This window comes from Xenopus laevis, chromosome 4L, assembly GCF_017654675.1.
Source record: "Xenopus laevis strain J_2021 chromosome 4L, Xenopus_laevis_v10.1, whole genome shotgun sequence".
In the NCBI taxonomy this organism is placed as follows: Eukaryota; Metazoa; Chordata; class Amphibia; order Anura; family Pipidae; genus Xenopus; species Xenopus laevis.
Window position 1 is genome coordinate 154024144 of NC_054377.1, and position 16260 is coordinate 154040403.

General features: G+C 48.1%; 1 protein-coding gene across 11 annotated transcripts in view; it reads left to right on the forward strand.

Moving 5' to 3' along the window:
- LOC108704046 (IQ motif and SEC7 domain-containing protein 1) overlaps window positions 1–16260 on the forward strand; it is a 184971-nt gene that overhangs the window by 148522 nt on the left and 20189 nt on the right. For all 11 annotated transcript variants that reach the window (XM_041591008.1, XM_041591012.1, XM_041591017.1 and 8 more), the window contains 2 exons: window positions 8920–9196; window positions 13215–14467. In XM_041591008.1, the coding sequence (XP_041446942.1) occupies window positions 8920–9196; window positions 13215–14467 (1530 nt within the window). The remainder of the gene's footprint in view (window positions 1–8919; window positions 9197–13214; window positions 14468–16260) is intronic.

Consider the following 16260-nt stretch of genomic DNA (forward strand, 5'->3'; position numbering starts at 1 on the left):
GGTTCCGAGGGGGCAGTGCAGCTTCTCTTACAAAAGTGACAACTGTTGGGGGACACTTGATTCCCATTCAGAAATATTTGGCTCTTTGGGTCTCTTCTAAGTCTTTCACAGAAGCCCCAACGGACTGATTTTACACTGAGGGACTTTATTCAGGTCTTCGTCAGATCAGTGAAATATAATGAGGTACTTTGCAATGTCTGTGCCTTATAACCTTGTATGAAAATCTATATGTGCTATACCCTATACACATGATTGTTAAATATTTTTGTATTTTTTTTCTTTACTTTTTTGTTATTGTAATATTGAAAAAATCATAAATAAAGAGATTTAAAAAAAAAAAAAAAAAAGTGCCAACTGCACAGGACTGTGACTGGAGAGACTCAAGGGGTCGAGACCCCCCTCAATGATTATAAAGGTTTGTCTTAATTTTTAGTTTAGGAGCCCAACATCTCCCCTAATGTCGCTTCAATTAAATTGGGCAGAATCTCCCCTGCCTGGTTGCTAGGGGCAGTGGGGCAGTTGTGTTTCAGTCATTCTGACTGGTTGCTAGGGTCACTGGGCATAGCAACTTGATTGCAGTGTAATGCAATGTATCCAGTAACTCACATAATAGATGAGGCTAAGGAAGGGATGCATGGGGCAGGTAAAGTGTCTGGGGAGGGGGGGGCTCTGGATATTGGGGGGGGGATAGGCAGTTGTTTTCTTATGATGTCATAATAATCCGCATTAAAGGGGCTCCCTGTACTGGTCAGTGGCTGGGAGTTGATATTCAGTGATGCAGGTTTGAAAGGAAAATTCATATGGTAGAATTCTACATTGAATGAAGGTTTAGGGTGTTGTTAGGGAAATCATCAGCTTTGCAGTTGGTCTTTTATTTGTGTTATTTTATCTCTGAGCTCTGCTTTCTCGAGAGGGAGGCGGGAAACCATTTGGCTTCCGGGGCAAAGACCATTGGAGATTCTGGCTGTGCCATGTTATAAGGGAGGTTCACTCGCTGCACCCCTAGTTCAGCCCAGCTCCCCCCTTTTATCAGTTAATACTGAGGGTGCGGCTGCAAAGCCGGATCTACAGAGAAATGTAAATATATCAGAGGCAGTGACGTGATTAATCTCTCCCAGATAACACTTATAACACTCATTGGGTGCAATAAAACTTTAACTTCTGCCCCGACATCCCCCCACGAGGGCTTGAAGAGGCCAATTTCCCCAAATGTCGTGTTTTGACCCCCAGCAGTGCAATGTCATTACCAGGGACCTAATGTGCAGCCATTGTTGTAGTGTACGAATACAACTCCCTTTTTCTATAAGGGGATGATGGGAGTTGCAGTTAAGAAAGATCTGGAGGTTTTTGAATTAGATTTTTTGAAATCCCGTGAATTTTATTCCTTTCTCCCCATTGGCCCCTGAGCACCTCCCAATTGGCTGTTTAACTGATTCCCTCCCATGTGAATATTTACTTTCAGCACAGGCAAAAATAATCCTGCCAGTGGGTCCCCATTGTTCTGTGACCTTGTACTGAGAACTTTCACTTCCACTGTGAATGGGGATAATCGACAGCACAGGGTAATAGCACGGCAGCCCCCATTGTAGCAGTGGGGTAATAGCACAGCAGCCCCTATAGTAGCAGTAGAATAATGGCACGGCAGCCCCTATAGTAGCAGTAGAATAATAGCACGGCAGCCCCTATAGTAGCAGTAGAATAATGGCACGGCAGCCCCTATAGTAGCAGTGGGATAATAGCACAGCAGCCCCTAAAGTAGCAGTAGAATAATGGCACGGCAGCCCCTATAGTAGCAGTAGAATAATAGCACAGCAGCCCCTATAGTAGCAGTGGGATAATAGCACAGCAGCCCCTATAGTAGCAGTAGAATAATGGCACAGCAGCCCCTATAGTAGCAGTAGAATAATGGCACGGCAGCCCCTATAGTAGCAGTGGGATAATGGCACGGCAGCCCCTATAGTAGCAGTGGGATAATAGCACGGCAGCCCCTATAGTAGCAGTAGAATAATGGCACGGCAGCCCCTATAGCAGCACCGCAGCCCCTATAGTAGCAGTAGAATAATTGCACGGCAGCCCCTATTGTAGCAGTAGAATAATAGCACGACAGCCCCTATTGTAGCAGTAGAATAATGGCACGGCAGCCCCTATAGTAGCAGTGGGATAATAGCACAGCAGCCCCTATAGTAGCAGTGGATAATGGCACAGCAGCCCCTATAGTAGCAGTGGGATAATAGCACAGCAGCCCCAATAGTAGCAGTGGATAATGGCACAGCAGCCCCTATAGTAGCAGTAGAATAATAGCACGGCAGCCCCTATAGTAGCAGTAGAATAATGGCACGGCAGCCCCTATAGTAGCAGTGGGATAATAGCACAGCAGCCCCTATAGTAGCAGTAGAATAATGGCACAGCAGCCCCTATAGTAGCAGTGGGATAATAGCACGGCAGCCCCTATAGTAGCAGTAGAATAATGGCATGGCAGCCCCTATAGTAGCAGTGGGATAATAGCACCGCAGCCCCTATAGTAGCACCGCAGCCCCTATAGTAGCAGTAGAATAATGGCACGGCAGCCCCTATAGTAGCAGTGGGATAATAGCACGGCAGCCCCTATAGTAGCAGTAGAATAATAGCACGGCAGCCCCTATAGTAGCAGTAGAATAATGGCACGGCAGCCCCTATATTAGCAGTAGAATAATTGCACGGCAGCCCCTATAGTAGCAGTAGAATAATTGCACGGCAGCCCCTATAGTAGCTGTGGGATAGTAGCACCGCAGCCCCTATAGTAGCAGTAGAATAATAGCACAGCAGTCCCTATAGTAGCAGTAAAATAATTGCATGGCAGCCCCCATAGTAGCAGTGGAATAATGGGATAATAGTGTTATGTGGTGTCGCTTGGTACAGTCCATTCATTTAGTGGGTGAGAACTGTGCTGTGAATCCTTCTCTGTGTGGAACCAGCAGGGCAGCTCCTTCCTCCTCCTCCTTATGGTCTCACTGTATAAATATTGTGTCTGTCTCTTTGGCTGGAAAATGTCAGTGGGTCTGAGCGAATGGAAAGAGGAAATTCTCAGTGGTGGGGTCTCTTGCAGTCATATGTCTGTCTGTCTGTCTGTCTGCAGGGGTCTATAGACTGACATACACGCAGTTATCGTTGCAGTTGCTCATTATTGCACCGCGCAGTATTTCCCTTTGTTACAGGACAAACCATTCAGTACCAAGTGCCCCTCCCTGTGGCCCTGACAAAGGGGTTAACCATAAGGGCCCAATTAGTTGGCACCGCTCTACATCTTGGCCCAAGTAGGGGCAGGAATTCTGGGCATCACTTCCATTGCCCTTTGTATTTCAGAGCAGTTGGCAGAACCACGTTCGACAATGAATTGGGGGTGGCCCCTTTATTTATGCTCAGCTGAATGATTGGAGGGGAAATGGGAGCCCCACTTTTATAATGTAAATGACATGGGGGGGCTCTGCAGAACAAATTAGCCCCAATCCCGGCCTGACCTGGAAGTTGCCATTGTGCTAAACCTTCTGTCCCAGGGCTCAAGCATGTGGCAGTGGCAGGTAATGTGGCAGTTGGATAACACGGCAGGAGATAGTGGGCCCCTGTGCCCGGTGCCATCTGTATCCATGAGACATTTAACCCCTCCCTTGCCACAAAGTGAAATAAATTGGGGAGAGGAGAACAATATTGAGGTTTGTTGGAAGTAGTGAAATGTTACCGGGGTGGATTATCCGCCGACCACTGACTTGGATTTTCCGTTAGTCATTTCCCAGGAAAGTCGTTGCCATAAATCAGGATCATGGAATCTGTGAGTCCGGCACTGGATTCCCCTCCGCAGACAGTGGAAAGTGCCGCCCGGGCCCCCCTGGAATCTCCCAAAGACCCTCAGTGGCTCCTGTGATTCTGAAATGGAAAATGTAACGTGACTCGGGTCCCTGGGAGATACAGTCATGGCCCCCGGCTCTAAATTAAAGCACCAAATGTGTCGGATTCAGTGTTGGTTCCTGGGGCAGCTGTTGTGGCTTTATAAGAACATTCCCCAATTCTGAGCCGGTGCTTAGGGCCCTGCCTGAGGGCCCCATGTGTGGAACCTGCAGGTTAGAGTCAGTAGAGAAACACTAACAGCTCATTTATTTCCCTGTGTATGGGGGGCCCTAATCTGATTCTTCAGTGCCCCCATTCTAAGGGCCCGATGTGTAAAAGTCAGAACAGACTGTGCTTGCCCTGAGCTCAATCGACACGTGTGTTCTACACACGCAGAAATCTCTGGGCTCAATGGCACCCCAACGCCAGCTTCTAACTGGCCACTAGTGATAGTTTGTGCTGGTAGGGAGACACCCTAAATAAAGTACCCCCTATTGTAAAATATAAGGATATTATAAGTCACTGAGGAGTTCCATTGACTTATAAAAGCACAAGGCTGAGGTGACTTCTAATAGCCTCATATTTCCCAACAAGGGGTACTAAAGGGTATATATATATATTTATATATAGTGAATAAAGTACCCCCTTTTGTAAAATATAAGGATATTATAAGTTACCGAGGAGTTTCATGACCATATAAAAGTACGAGGCCGAAGGCCGAGTGTTTTTATACAGTTCATGGAACTCCGAGTTAACTTCTAATATCCTTATATTTTACAACTGGGGGTACTTTATTAATTATGTGACAGAAATGACATCAGAACTCACCGTTTATAACTGGTGACCTCAGAACTCACCGTTTATAAGGATATAATTTACAGGATATTCATGGCTTTTGTGTATTATAAATATCTATAGTCAGAGAGTTTAAAGAGATACTGGATATGAATATCTGGCGCTGGGATTGTTCCTTAATCTGTGGATTAATAAACACACTGGGTTGTTGGGGGGAGGTTGAAGCTGATGGATATTCGGTTGGCTCGGCCGTTGGTGGAACAGTGTCCCCCCCCCCCCCCGTGTAGTTCTCAGTGTCGGGGGCAGGGGCAGGCGTAGAGTTAAACAAACGCAGATGTTGCTGAAGTCACCAAAATATTAGTCAGCGTTTGGGCTTTATACTCGACCCCGGGGGGGGGGGGGCAGGAAGGGGCCACGTTGTGTCACTGGCACAAACTTCACTTTTCCACTTTCTTTGCTCAAATGTTTTTGTGGAATTTGTACAGTTTGTCGGTGTAGCCTGGGGGTCCTGATCTGCTGCCCACCCAGGAACGTCCTACATTAGCAGGAGGATCGCAGGTCATTCCCCTTTAAGTAGCAGGGGGGTTCCACAGGGAAGTGTTTTTATATTTATTGATCCACATTATCTTGTACCTTATCTGTTTGTCCCTGATCCCCCCCCCGTAATTGACTTTACTCCTCTCACATTGATCTTCCTTTTTGTTGCTCATGTGACTGATGAGCTGAATGTTGTATATACAGTATATATATATATTTATACCAGGGAAAAGGAACTAACATGTTCTGAAAGCTTCCTATGATTATATTACATTATGATTATATATAAAGGGATCACCTTTTGTTATTTTTCATTTCATTGTCCTGTAACATTTCTAGTGACAAACACAATAGAAGAACTTTACCTGCAGGAACTAATCCTGACGCACAACTGCCACATTAACTCATTAACTCATTAACCCTCCTCTCTCACTGCCACTAACGTGTGGGGGCAACTGTTCCTCTCTGTGGGGGTCGCAGCAATTGTGTGTGTATGGGGGGGGGCAACTTCATAGGAACCAATGAGAAGATAAAGAGGCAAATGGCTGGAGGGACTGCTGAGCTGTAGCTGCAACTCACTGCTCCTGTTTCCTACTCCGTCCAGGCGAGGGTGACACGTATGACGTATAACATGTGCAGCCACATATGATGTGTAACGTGTGTAATGCATCCCGTGTATCGGCTCACATTGCAGCTGTGATGATGTCACACATTAACCCTCGAGGTCCAGTTGGATTTTGCTTTGGGTTCAGTTGTGGGTTTGGGCCTCGCCGCACAAAGACAAAGGCCCCAGTGTATAAATATGTAAATGACGTGGGGACGGGGAGCTCAGAGTTTGGGGGGGGGGGAATAAAGTGCTTAAAGGAAAACTCACTGTCACAGACTCAGTAACTAAAGGCAGATTTATGGGGGGACGTGTCTGGGGTCCCAGGGAGCAACATAACTGTCCCACAGGCCTCTGGCTGCAGCGCAATGTTCTGACTCATGCACAAAGTATTCTGTAGTCGCTTCTATAAACACAACAACGTTATGGGGAACTTACAGTCTAGTGGCCCTTGTGTGAGGCTCAGGGGGGAGACAAATAAACACGAGTGGGATTTTCCACATTCTGCACATACTGGGGCTCATATTGCCCCGCCTCTTGCCTCTCAGCAGCTGATTGGCTTTTAATGGGGCAAATAGCATCAGCCTCCTCATTGGATATTTCCTCAGGACTCGGCGTCACATTAATCAGGAAAATCTCATGGGATGAGCAGTGTCTGGGGGTGCTGTCCCAATCGGTCCGACCAGACACCTAATGTGATCTAGTTGGTTGCATGGGGGCTATTGACATTGACAGCAGGACAAGATGGAGACAGTAGGGCAAGATGGAGACAGTAGGACAAGATGGAGACAGTAGGTCAAGATAGAGACAGTAGGGCAAGATGGAGACAGTAGGACAAGATGGAGACAGTAGGACAAGATGGAGACAGTAGGGCAAGATGGAGACAGTAGGACAAGATGGAGACAGTAGGACAAGATGGAGACAGTAGGACAAGATGGAGACAGTAGGACAAGATGGAGACAGTAGGATGGAGACAGTAGGTCAAGATGGAGACAGTAGGACAAGATGGAGACTGTAGGGCAAGATGGAGACAGTAGGACAAGATGGAGACAGTAGGACAAGATGGAGACAGTAGGACAAGATGGAGACAGTAGGACAAGATGGAGACAGTAGGAAAAGATGGAGACAGTAGGACAAGATGGAGACAGTAGGACAAGATGGAGACAGTAGGGCAAGATGGAGACAGTAGGTCAAGATGGAGACAGTAGGACAAGATGGAGACAGTAGGTCAAGATGGAGACAGTAGGACAAGATGGAGACAGTAGGACAAGATGGAGACAGTAGGACAAGATGGAGACAGTAGGGCAAGATGGAGACAGTAGGTCAAGATGGAGACAGTAGGACAAGATGGAGACAGTAGGACAAGATGGAGACAGTAGGACAAGATGGAGACAGTAGGACAAGATGGAGACAGTAGGACAAGATGGAGACAGTAGGACAAGATGGAGACAGTAGGGCAAGATGGAGACAGTAGGTCAAGATGGAGACAGTAGGACAAGATGGAGACAGTAGGTCAAGATGGAGACTGTAGGGCAAGATGGAGACTGTAGGGCAAGATGGAGACAGTAGGACAAGATGAGACTGTACTACAAGAAGGAGGCATCAGGCAAGAGTTTAGGCCCTGATTGAGGAAGATTTTTTTTTTTTTTGCATTAACCAACCCCGGGGCAGTATCACAGACTCTCCGCACCTCAGTTGTGGATGTAGATGCCCCTTGGGGGCAGTGGCAGATGATTAGGGCTAGACAAATTGATGCAAATATTGGTGCTGTACAATCTGGTTTTAGTGGTTTCATATTGGCCAGAAACTGTTGATACAGAATGACCAGACCCGGGACACTGAGAGCAGACGGGGGGGGGGGGGGGGGGGGGGGCTGGAAACATCTTACAGATTGTCTTTCCCTTTAAGGGAGAATTCCCTGTTTCCCATCTCTGGGTGGGGGAGGGTAATGTTGCTCCCAGAGGTCGGAATAGTCAGAGTGGCTTCCATATTTAGGTGCCTATATTTTGGGCTGTCTATTTAGGAGTTCAGCTGTTCCCCCTGTGCCGCCTCCTGGGGCAGGGAATTAGGGAAGCGACTGTTTCCCCCCAAACAAAAGCTTGGGAAATGGGCTCATTAACAGTTTCTGTCCCAGCCAATTAGTTTCTTCTGCCCTGGGAAGTTTATTGCAGGGGAAATTGTTAGAAATAAATGCCCCCCCCCTTCTTCTGGGGGTCTCGGCTCCTTTGGGTTTTTGTTTTCCCTGGAAATCTCACAGACACGTTGGAGTCTCCTGCCAAAGCTCAGGCCAATGGGGGTCTCTATAGGCATGAATGGGGGTCTCTATGTGGGGGGCAAAGATGAGAAGTTGGGCCTGGCTGTTTCAGTTCTAGGGCACAGGGGGGCTCTGCAGAGATATTTGGGTTCTGCAGTTAAAGAGGTTGTTCATCTTTCTTTTCAATTTGTTTTTATTGAATATTTGTAAATATCACCAATTTAACATGTAGCACTCGAATGTTCTCTGGGTTGTACAACTTTAAATGAACTGTTAGTATGATGCTGGGACTGGGGGTTTGAGTGTATAGTAAGGATGATGGTATCACTGGATGGGACTGGGGGTTAGAGTGTATAGTAAGGATGATGGTATCACTGGATGGGACTGGGGGTTTGAGTGTATAGTAAGGATAATGGTATCACTGGATGGGACTGGGGGTTTGAGTGTATAGTAAGGATGATGGTATCACTGGATGGGACTGGGGGTTTGAGTGTATAGTAAGGATGATGGTATCACTGGATGGGACTGGGGGTTTGAGTGTATAGTAAGGATGATGGTATCACTGGATGGGACTGGGGGTTGAGTGTATAGTAAGGATGATGGTATCACTGGATGGGACTGGGGGTTTGAGTGTATAGTAAGGATGATGGTATCACTGGATGGGACTGGGGGTTTGAGTGTATAGTAAGGATGATGGTATCACTGGATGGGACTGGGGGTTTGAGTGTATAGTAGGGCATCAGGGTTCTCCAGTGTTTAATTGTTTTTGAAGTTAACCTGCCAAAGACTGTGAGTTGTAGTTGAACAAGAGCTGGAGGTGCAGAGGCTGAATGATGAGATTAACATGTGTCTCTCTGTCTCTCCGCAGTGTTGAGGGGGACGTTCCAGGGAATGAGAGCGGCTCACTAGACGGCACATCGAGTTACCACCAAGGGGCAATTACTCACAGTTCATCTCTAAGTCCAGATCAGTACGATCACCCCCCGTACGGCATTTACCCTGTGACTCCCGGCCAGAGATCCCGCCGGCCCAAACTACAACACTCCACCTCTATACTGCGCAAACAGGCCGAGGAGGACGCCATCAAACGGTCCCGGTCACTATCAGAGAGCTATGAGTTGTCTTCTGATCTGCAGGACAAGCAGGTAAGTGTCACTCAGGGCTGTTCCTGCACGAACCAGACTCTCCCGCTGCTCCAACCTGAGACCTCTCCCGACATTTCCATTAGTTATTCTGTGCCGCAACTCAACTAACAGCGGGAAACAAATCCAGCGGCCCCTGTACCTCAAATGTTTTAACTCTAAGGCTGCCATAAAGCTCTGTGTTCTGCCATAGGGAGAGTATATGGGGGTACCTACTGTATCAGGGTGTATATGAGGTACATACAGTATGAGTGTAAATCTGGGGTATCTACAGTATGAGGATATATAGGGGCGCATACAGTATGAGGCTGTATATAGGGGCACATACTGTGTAAGGGTATATATGTGGTATCTACAGTATCAGGGTATATATAGGGGTACATACAGTATAAGGGTACATATAGGGGTACATAAAGTTTAAGGGTATATATGGGGGTATCTACAGTATGAGGGTACATATAGGGGCACATTCTGTATAAGGGTATATATGGGGGTATCTACAGTATGAGGGTATATATAGGGGCACATTCTGTAAGGGTATATATGTGGTATCTACAGTATGAGGGTATATATAGGGGCACATTCTGTATAAGGGTATATATGTGGTATCTACAGTATGAGGGTATATATAGGAGTACATACAGTATAAGGGTACATATAGGGGTACATAAAGTATAAGGGTATATATGGGGTTGCATCAAACTCAGAGGTGAGTTCTAATTAAGGATGCATCAAATCCAGGATTGACGTGACTTTTCGACACACAAACAGGGAAGTATAAAAGGTTTTACCTCTTTTCCTTAATTTACATATGCAAATTAGGGTTCAGATTCGGTATTCGGTATTTAACCTAATCTTTCACAAAGGATTCAGGATTCGGCCAAATCCTAAAATATCGCATTCTAATATCCTCATGTTATACAACCGGGGGTATGTTATAGATTAAAATACACAAGTTTTAGTGAGTCATGTGACGGCAATTACATCACTGATTATAACTGATGACATCACTATACACATTTTATAAGAATATAATATTCGTGGCTCTTGTGTATTCCAATTCATATTAACTCTTCCCATTCATCGTACTGGTCAGTGAATCTGCCAATCACTAGGGAGAGTCACAAGTAGTGAGTCTGAACAGCCAGTGCAGCCACAACACCCCCCCCCCACGAGCAACAGCTGAGTCAATATATTGGAGCCAGTAACAACTGCCCAACTGCTGAGCAAACTGCCCAGTGATTCCCGGAGATGAGTCTGAAGAACCCTGCGCTTCTGCTCCGAAACCCCCAATTCATTAGACGGCGAGTGCAGGAGAATGTGGGGCTTCTCTCATGAACTAGGAAAGGGTTAAATGGCTCAGTTAAAGCCCAAGGAATTAAAAGGTGAGTGCTGGGGAATGTGGGGCATCTGACATCACTAGGAAGGGTTTTAATGACTCGGTTTATCTTGAGGCAAGTACAGGAGGGGGTTGGGCTTCTGCTGTTAACTGGGAAAGGGTTAAACGGCTCTTTAATACCCGGGGCACAAGACGGTGGGTGAAAAAGAACACTGGGCTCCGGATGTTTGTGCCACTGCCCTGCCAACCAGAACCTGCTCTGAATTCTCCCTTATTCTTCTCTTTCTTTCCTAATGCTGTTCCCTGGCACTCGCACTGGCACTGACCCGAAAGTTGGCACTATGCCCCCCCAGCACATATATTGGCACTATGCCCTCCCAGCACATATATTGGCACTATGCCCCCCCCAGCACATATATTGGCACTATGCCCCCCAGCACATATATTGGCACTATGCCCCCCCAGCACATATATTGGCACTATGCCCCCCCAGCACATATATTGGCACTATGCCCCCCAGCACATATATTGGCACTATGCCCCCCAGCACATATATTGGCACTATGCCCCCCCAGCACATATATTGGCACTATGCCCTCCAGCACATATATTGGCACTATGCCCCCCCAGCACATATATTGGCACTATGCCCCCCAGCACATATATTGGCACTATGCCCCCCAGCACATATATTGGCACTATGCCCCCCCAGCACATATATTGGCACTATGCCCCCCAGCACATATATTGGCACTATGCCCCCCCAGCACATATATTGGCACTATGCCCCCCCCCAGTACATATACTGGCACTATGCCCCCCAGCACATATATTGGCACTATGCCCCCCAGCACATATATTGGCACTATGCCCCCCAGCACATATATTGGCACTATGCCCCCCCAGCACATATATTGGCACTATGCCCCCCCAGTACATATATGCACTATGCCCCCCCAGCACATATATTGGCACTATGCCCCCCAGCACATATATTGGCAACTATGCCCCCCCAGCACATATATTGGCACTATGCCCCCCAGCACATATATTGGCACTATGCCCCCCAGCACATATATTGGCACTATGCCCCCCAGCACATATATTGGCACTATGCCCCCCCAGCACATATATTGGCACTATGCCCCCCCAGCACATATATTGGCACTATGCCCCCCAGCACATATATTGGCACTATGCCCCCCCAGCACATATATTGGCACTATGCCCCCCCAGCACATATATTGGCACTATGCCCCCCAGCACATATATTGGCACTATGCCCCCCAGCACATATATTGGCACTATGCCCCCCCAGCACATATATTGGCACTATGCCCCCCAGCACATATATTGGCACTATGCCCCCCCAGCACATATATTGGCACTATGCCCCCCAGCACATATATTGGCACTATGCCCCCCCAGCACATATATTGGCACTATGCCCCCCAGCACATATATTGGCACTATGCCCCCCAGCACATAACTGGCACTATGCCCCCCCAGCCACATATATTGGCACTATGCCCCCCAGCACATATATTGGCACTATGCCCCCCCAGCACATATATTGGCACTATGCCCCCCAGCACATATATTGGCACTATGCCCCCCCAAGCACATATATTGGCACTATGCCCCCCCCAGCACATATATTGGCACTATGCCCCCCAGCACATATATTGGCACTAATGCCCCCCAGCACAATATATTGCACTATGCCCCCCAGCACATATATTGGCACTATGCCCCCCCAGCACATATATTGGCACTATCGCCCCCCAGCACATATATTGGCACTATGCCCCCCAGCACATATATTGGCAACTATGCCCCCCCAGCACATATATTGGCACTATGCCCCCCCAGCACATATATTGGCACTATGCCCCCCCAGCACATATATTGGCACTATGCCCCCCCAGCACATATATTGGCACTATGCCCCCCAGCACATATATTGGCACTATGCCCCCCCAGCACATATATTGGCACTTGCCCCCAGCACATATATTGGCACTATGCCCCCCAGCACATATATTGGCACTATGCCCCCAGCACATATATTGGCACTATGCCCCAGCACATATATTGGCACTATGCCCCCCGAGCACATATATTGGCACTATGCCCCCCAGCAACATATATTGGTACTATGCCCCCAGCACATATATTGGCACTATGCCCCCCAGCACATATATTGGCACTATGCCCCCCAGCACATATATTGGCACTATGCCCCCCAGCACGTATATTGGCACTATGCCCCCCCAGCACATATATTGGCACTATGCCCCCCAGCACATATATTGGCACTATGCCCCCCAGCACATATATTGGCACTATGCCCCCCCAGCACATATATTGGCACTATGCCCCCCAGCACATATATTGGCACTATGGTGGCACAGTTCACACCCATGGGAAATGGAAGGATCTTTCTTTCATTAGAGCTGCAGTTACTCAGTAAAGGGGAAGTATTTACCTTCATTATGATAAAGGTGTCGCATTATATATGAGAATTGTTTTATGAACCCGGCACGGACGGACGCGCGTGAGTTTGGACTCAGAACTGACTTATGTTGCGACTCTTGAGCCCCCAGCAGCCCTTAGAGGGAACAGCATGGAATTTGCTGGAAATAAACATTTTCACAGTTGTCTTCTCGTCTCATTCCATAGGTGGAAATGCTTGAGCGCAAATATGGAGGCCGTCTCGTAAGCAGACATGCAGCGCGCACCATACAGACCGCATTCCGCCAGTATCAGATGAACAAGAACTTTGAGCGGCTCAGAAGTTCCATGTCGGAGAATCGCATGTCCCGGCGCATCGTTCTGTCCAACATGAGGATGCAGTTTTCCTTTGAAGGACCAGAGAAAGTCCACAGCTCGTACTTTGAGGGTAAACAGGTTTCCATGAGCAACGACGGCACAAAAATGGGGCGTCTGGTTCAGTCTGAATGTGGAGATCGAGGGGAGCAAACATCTATGAAATCTCCAGCGGCATCCAGCGACTTTGCTGACGCCATTACTGAGCTGGAGGACGCCTTCTCCCGGCAGGTCAAGTCCCTCGCCGAGTCCATAGACGACGCGCTCAATTGCCGCAGCCTCCACACGGACGAGGCCCAATCAGCCGATCCGATCAGGGGGCGGGAAATAGAGAGGAGCGGTTCCGGGCAGATGAAAGCAGCACATAATGTGGATCACAGGAAACTGGACGAAATGACGGCGTCCTACAGTGATGTCACTTTGTACATTGATGAGGAAGAACTGTCTCCTCCTCTTCCTCTCTCACAGTCCGTAGACAGAACCTCTAGCACAGATTCCGAACTGAGACTCAGGTCTATGAACTCTCAAGAGTACTGGTCCATGACGCACAAGGATGATAAGTTGGACACGGACACCAGTTGCAGGAGCACCCCGTCTCTGGATTGCCAAGACCACCGGTCACGGATAGACCACCTACCTTTACTCACCATCGAGCCTCCCAGCGACAGTTCCGTGGATCTCAGCGATCGTTCCGAACGAGGGTCCGTTAAAAGACAAAACGTGTATGAAAGAGGGATCCCCAATCAGCAGGGGAGTCCCAAACACATCCCCCATATCCCCACTAAGATTATACCCCGAGACGAGGAACAGCCCCGCCACAGGCCCCGGCCCATAGACGCCCAGTTGATTATTAACGGCACCGTCAATCGACAGAGTAAGTCTGAGTCGGATTATTCCGACGGGGACAATGACAGTATCAATAGCACTTCCAACTCCAACGACACCATCAACTGCAGCTCCGAGTCGTCTCGGGACAGTCTCCGGGAACAGACACTCAGCAAACAGACTTACCACAAGGAGACGCGCAACAGCTGGGACTCGCCTGCGTTCAGCAATGATGTCATCAGGAAACGCCACTATCGGATTGGCTTAAATCTCTTCAACAAGTAAGTGGTGTCTTCATATTGGATCATCTGTTTCTTAACCCAGAACCAATGGGCAGAAATGCAACGTAGGGGCAGATGTAGAACTCCCTACAGGGGAACATTGAGCAAAACCTGCCCCATAGAGCAAGGTGGAGATGGTAAGACAAGATGGAGACAGTAGGGCAAGTTGAAGACAGTAGGGCAAGTTGAAGACAGTAGGGCAAGATGGAGACAGTAGGACAAGATGGAGACAGTAGGACAAGATGGAGAGCAGGGCCAGATGGAGACGGTAGGGCAAGATGGAGACGGTAGGGCAAGATGGAGACAGTAGGGCAAGTTGGAGACAGTAGGGCAAGTTGAAGACAGTAGGACAAGATGGAGACAGTAGGGCAAGTTGAAGACAGTAGGACAAGATGGAGACGGCAGGGCAAGATGGAGACAGTAGGGCAAGTTGATGACAGTAGGGCAAGTTGGAGATAGTAGGGCAAGTTGAAGACAGTAGGGCAAGATGGAGACAGTAGGGCAAGATGGAGACAGTAGGGCAAGATGGAGAGCAGGGCCAGATGGAGACGGTAGGGCAAGATGGAGATGGCAGGGCAAGATGGAGACGGCATGGCCAGATGGAGACGGTAGAACCAATGTTGCATGAAGGGGGTATTAACATTTTTGTAAGTGTTGCCGAAGCTGTGGCCCTTCAGTTGTTGTTGAATTATAACTGGCAACATCCACTAGAGCTGAAGAGCAGATGGTGGCTCCCCACTGTATATAATTATTGCTAAAACAATGAGCAGATCTGATTTGGGCACCTACATTGTATGTTAAATTCGTCTGTTCTGATGATGTGGCCCTGAGCCTGTGACTGACTCATTATAGGGGCCCATGTGGACCTGTCAGGAAAGGGCTGTATAACCAATGTGACCCTCATCTAAAGGGATTTTTTGTATAGGGGAATATATAGCCGCAGATACGAGCGCTTGGCACCAGGGACTGCACATATTTCAGGGAGTAACTTGGTGCTACTGTGACACCCCCATATTTCACTTCACTGTGGCACGTGGGTATTTGGGGCACATGAAGTCTCTGGGCACAACGTGATGGTTCACTTACTGACACTCCCTGTTGTGGATATAGATGTCTCCTGCACTGCCAGTTCCCCCTATAAACTGAATAACAGCTGTGACCTTAGCACCCCAACCCCCACCCACTGTCCCTTCCCCCATCCCCAGCTGATTGTCAAATGAGATGTTGGGGGGGAGATAGGGAATCTGCCTCAAATGGTACATTCAGGGAGGCAGGGGCACTCAATCCATGCAGGTACCAAACTTTGGGGGATCAGAAATGTACCCCAAATCCCTCTGCTGCTGTGAAACCCAAGCAGGTTCCTGGTGTTTATTTGTACCCTGGGTACCCCTGGAACTATAGCAGGGTGATACCCCAATGTTTCTATATATCTGTAACCTTGTTATGAGCTAAGGGGGCCCAGTCTGAAGGCCAGTTAGGGGGAGATTTGGGGTGAGTGCTTATTTGTACCCTGGGTACCCCTGGAACTATAGCAGGGTGACACCCCAATGTTTCTATATATCTGTAACCTTGTTATGAGCTAAGGGGGCCCAGTCTGAAGGTCAGTTAGGGGGAGATTTGGGGTGAGTGCTTATTTGTACCCTGGGTACCCCTGGAACTATAGCAGGGTGACACCCCAATGTTTCTATATATCTGTAACCTTGTTATGAGCTAAGGGGGTCCAGTCTGAAGGTCAGTTAGGGGGAGATTTGGGGTGAGTGCTTATTTGTACCCTGGGTATCCCTGGAACTATA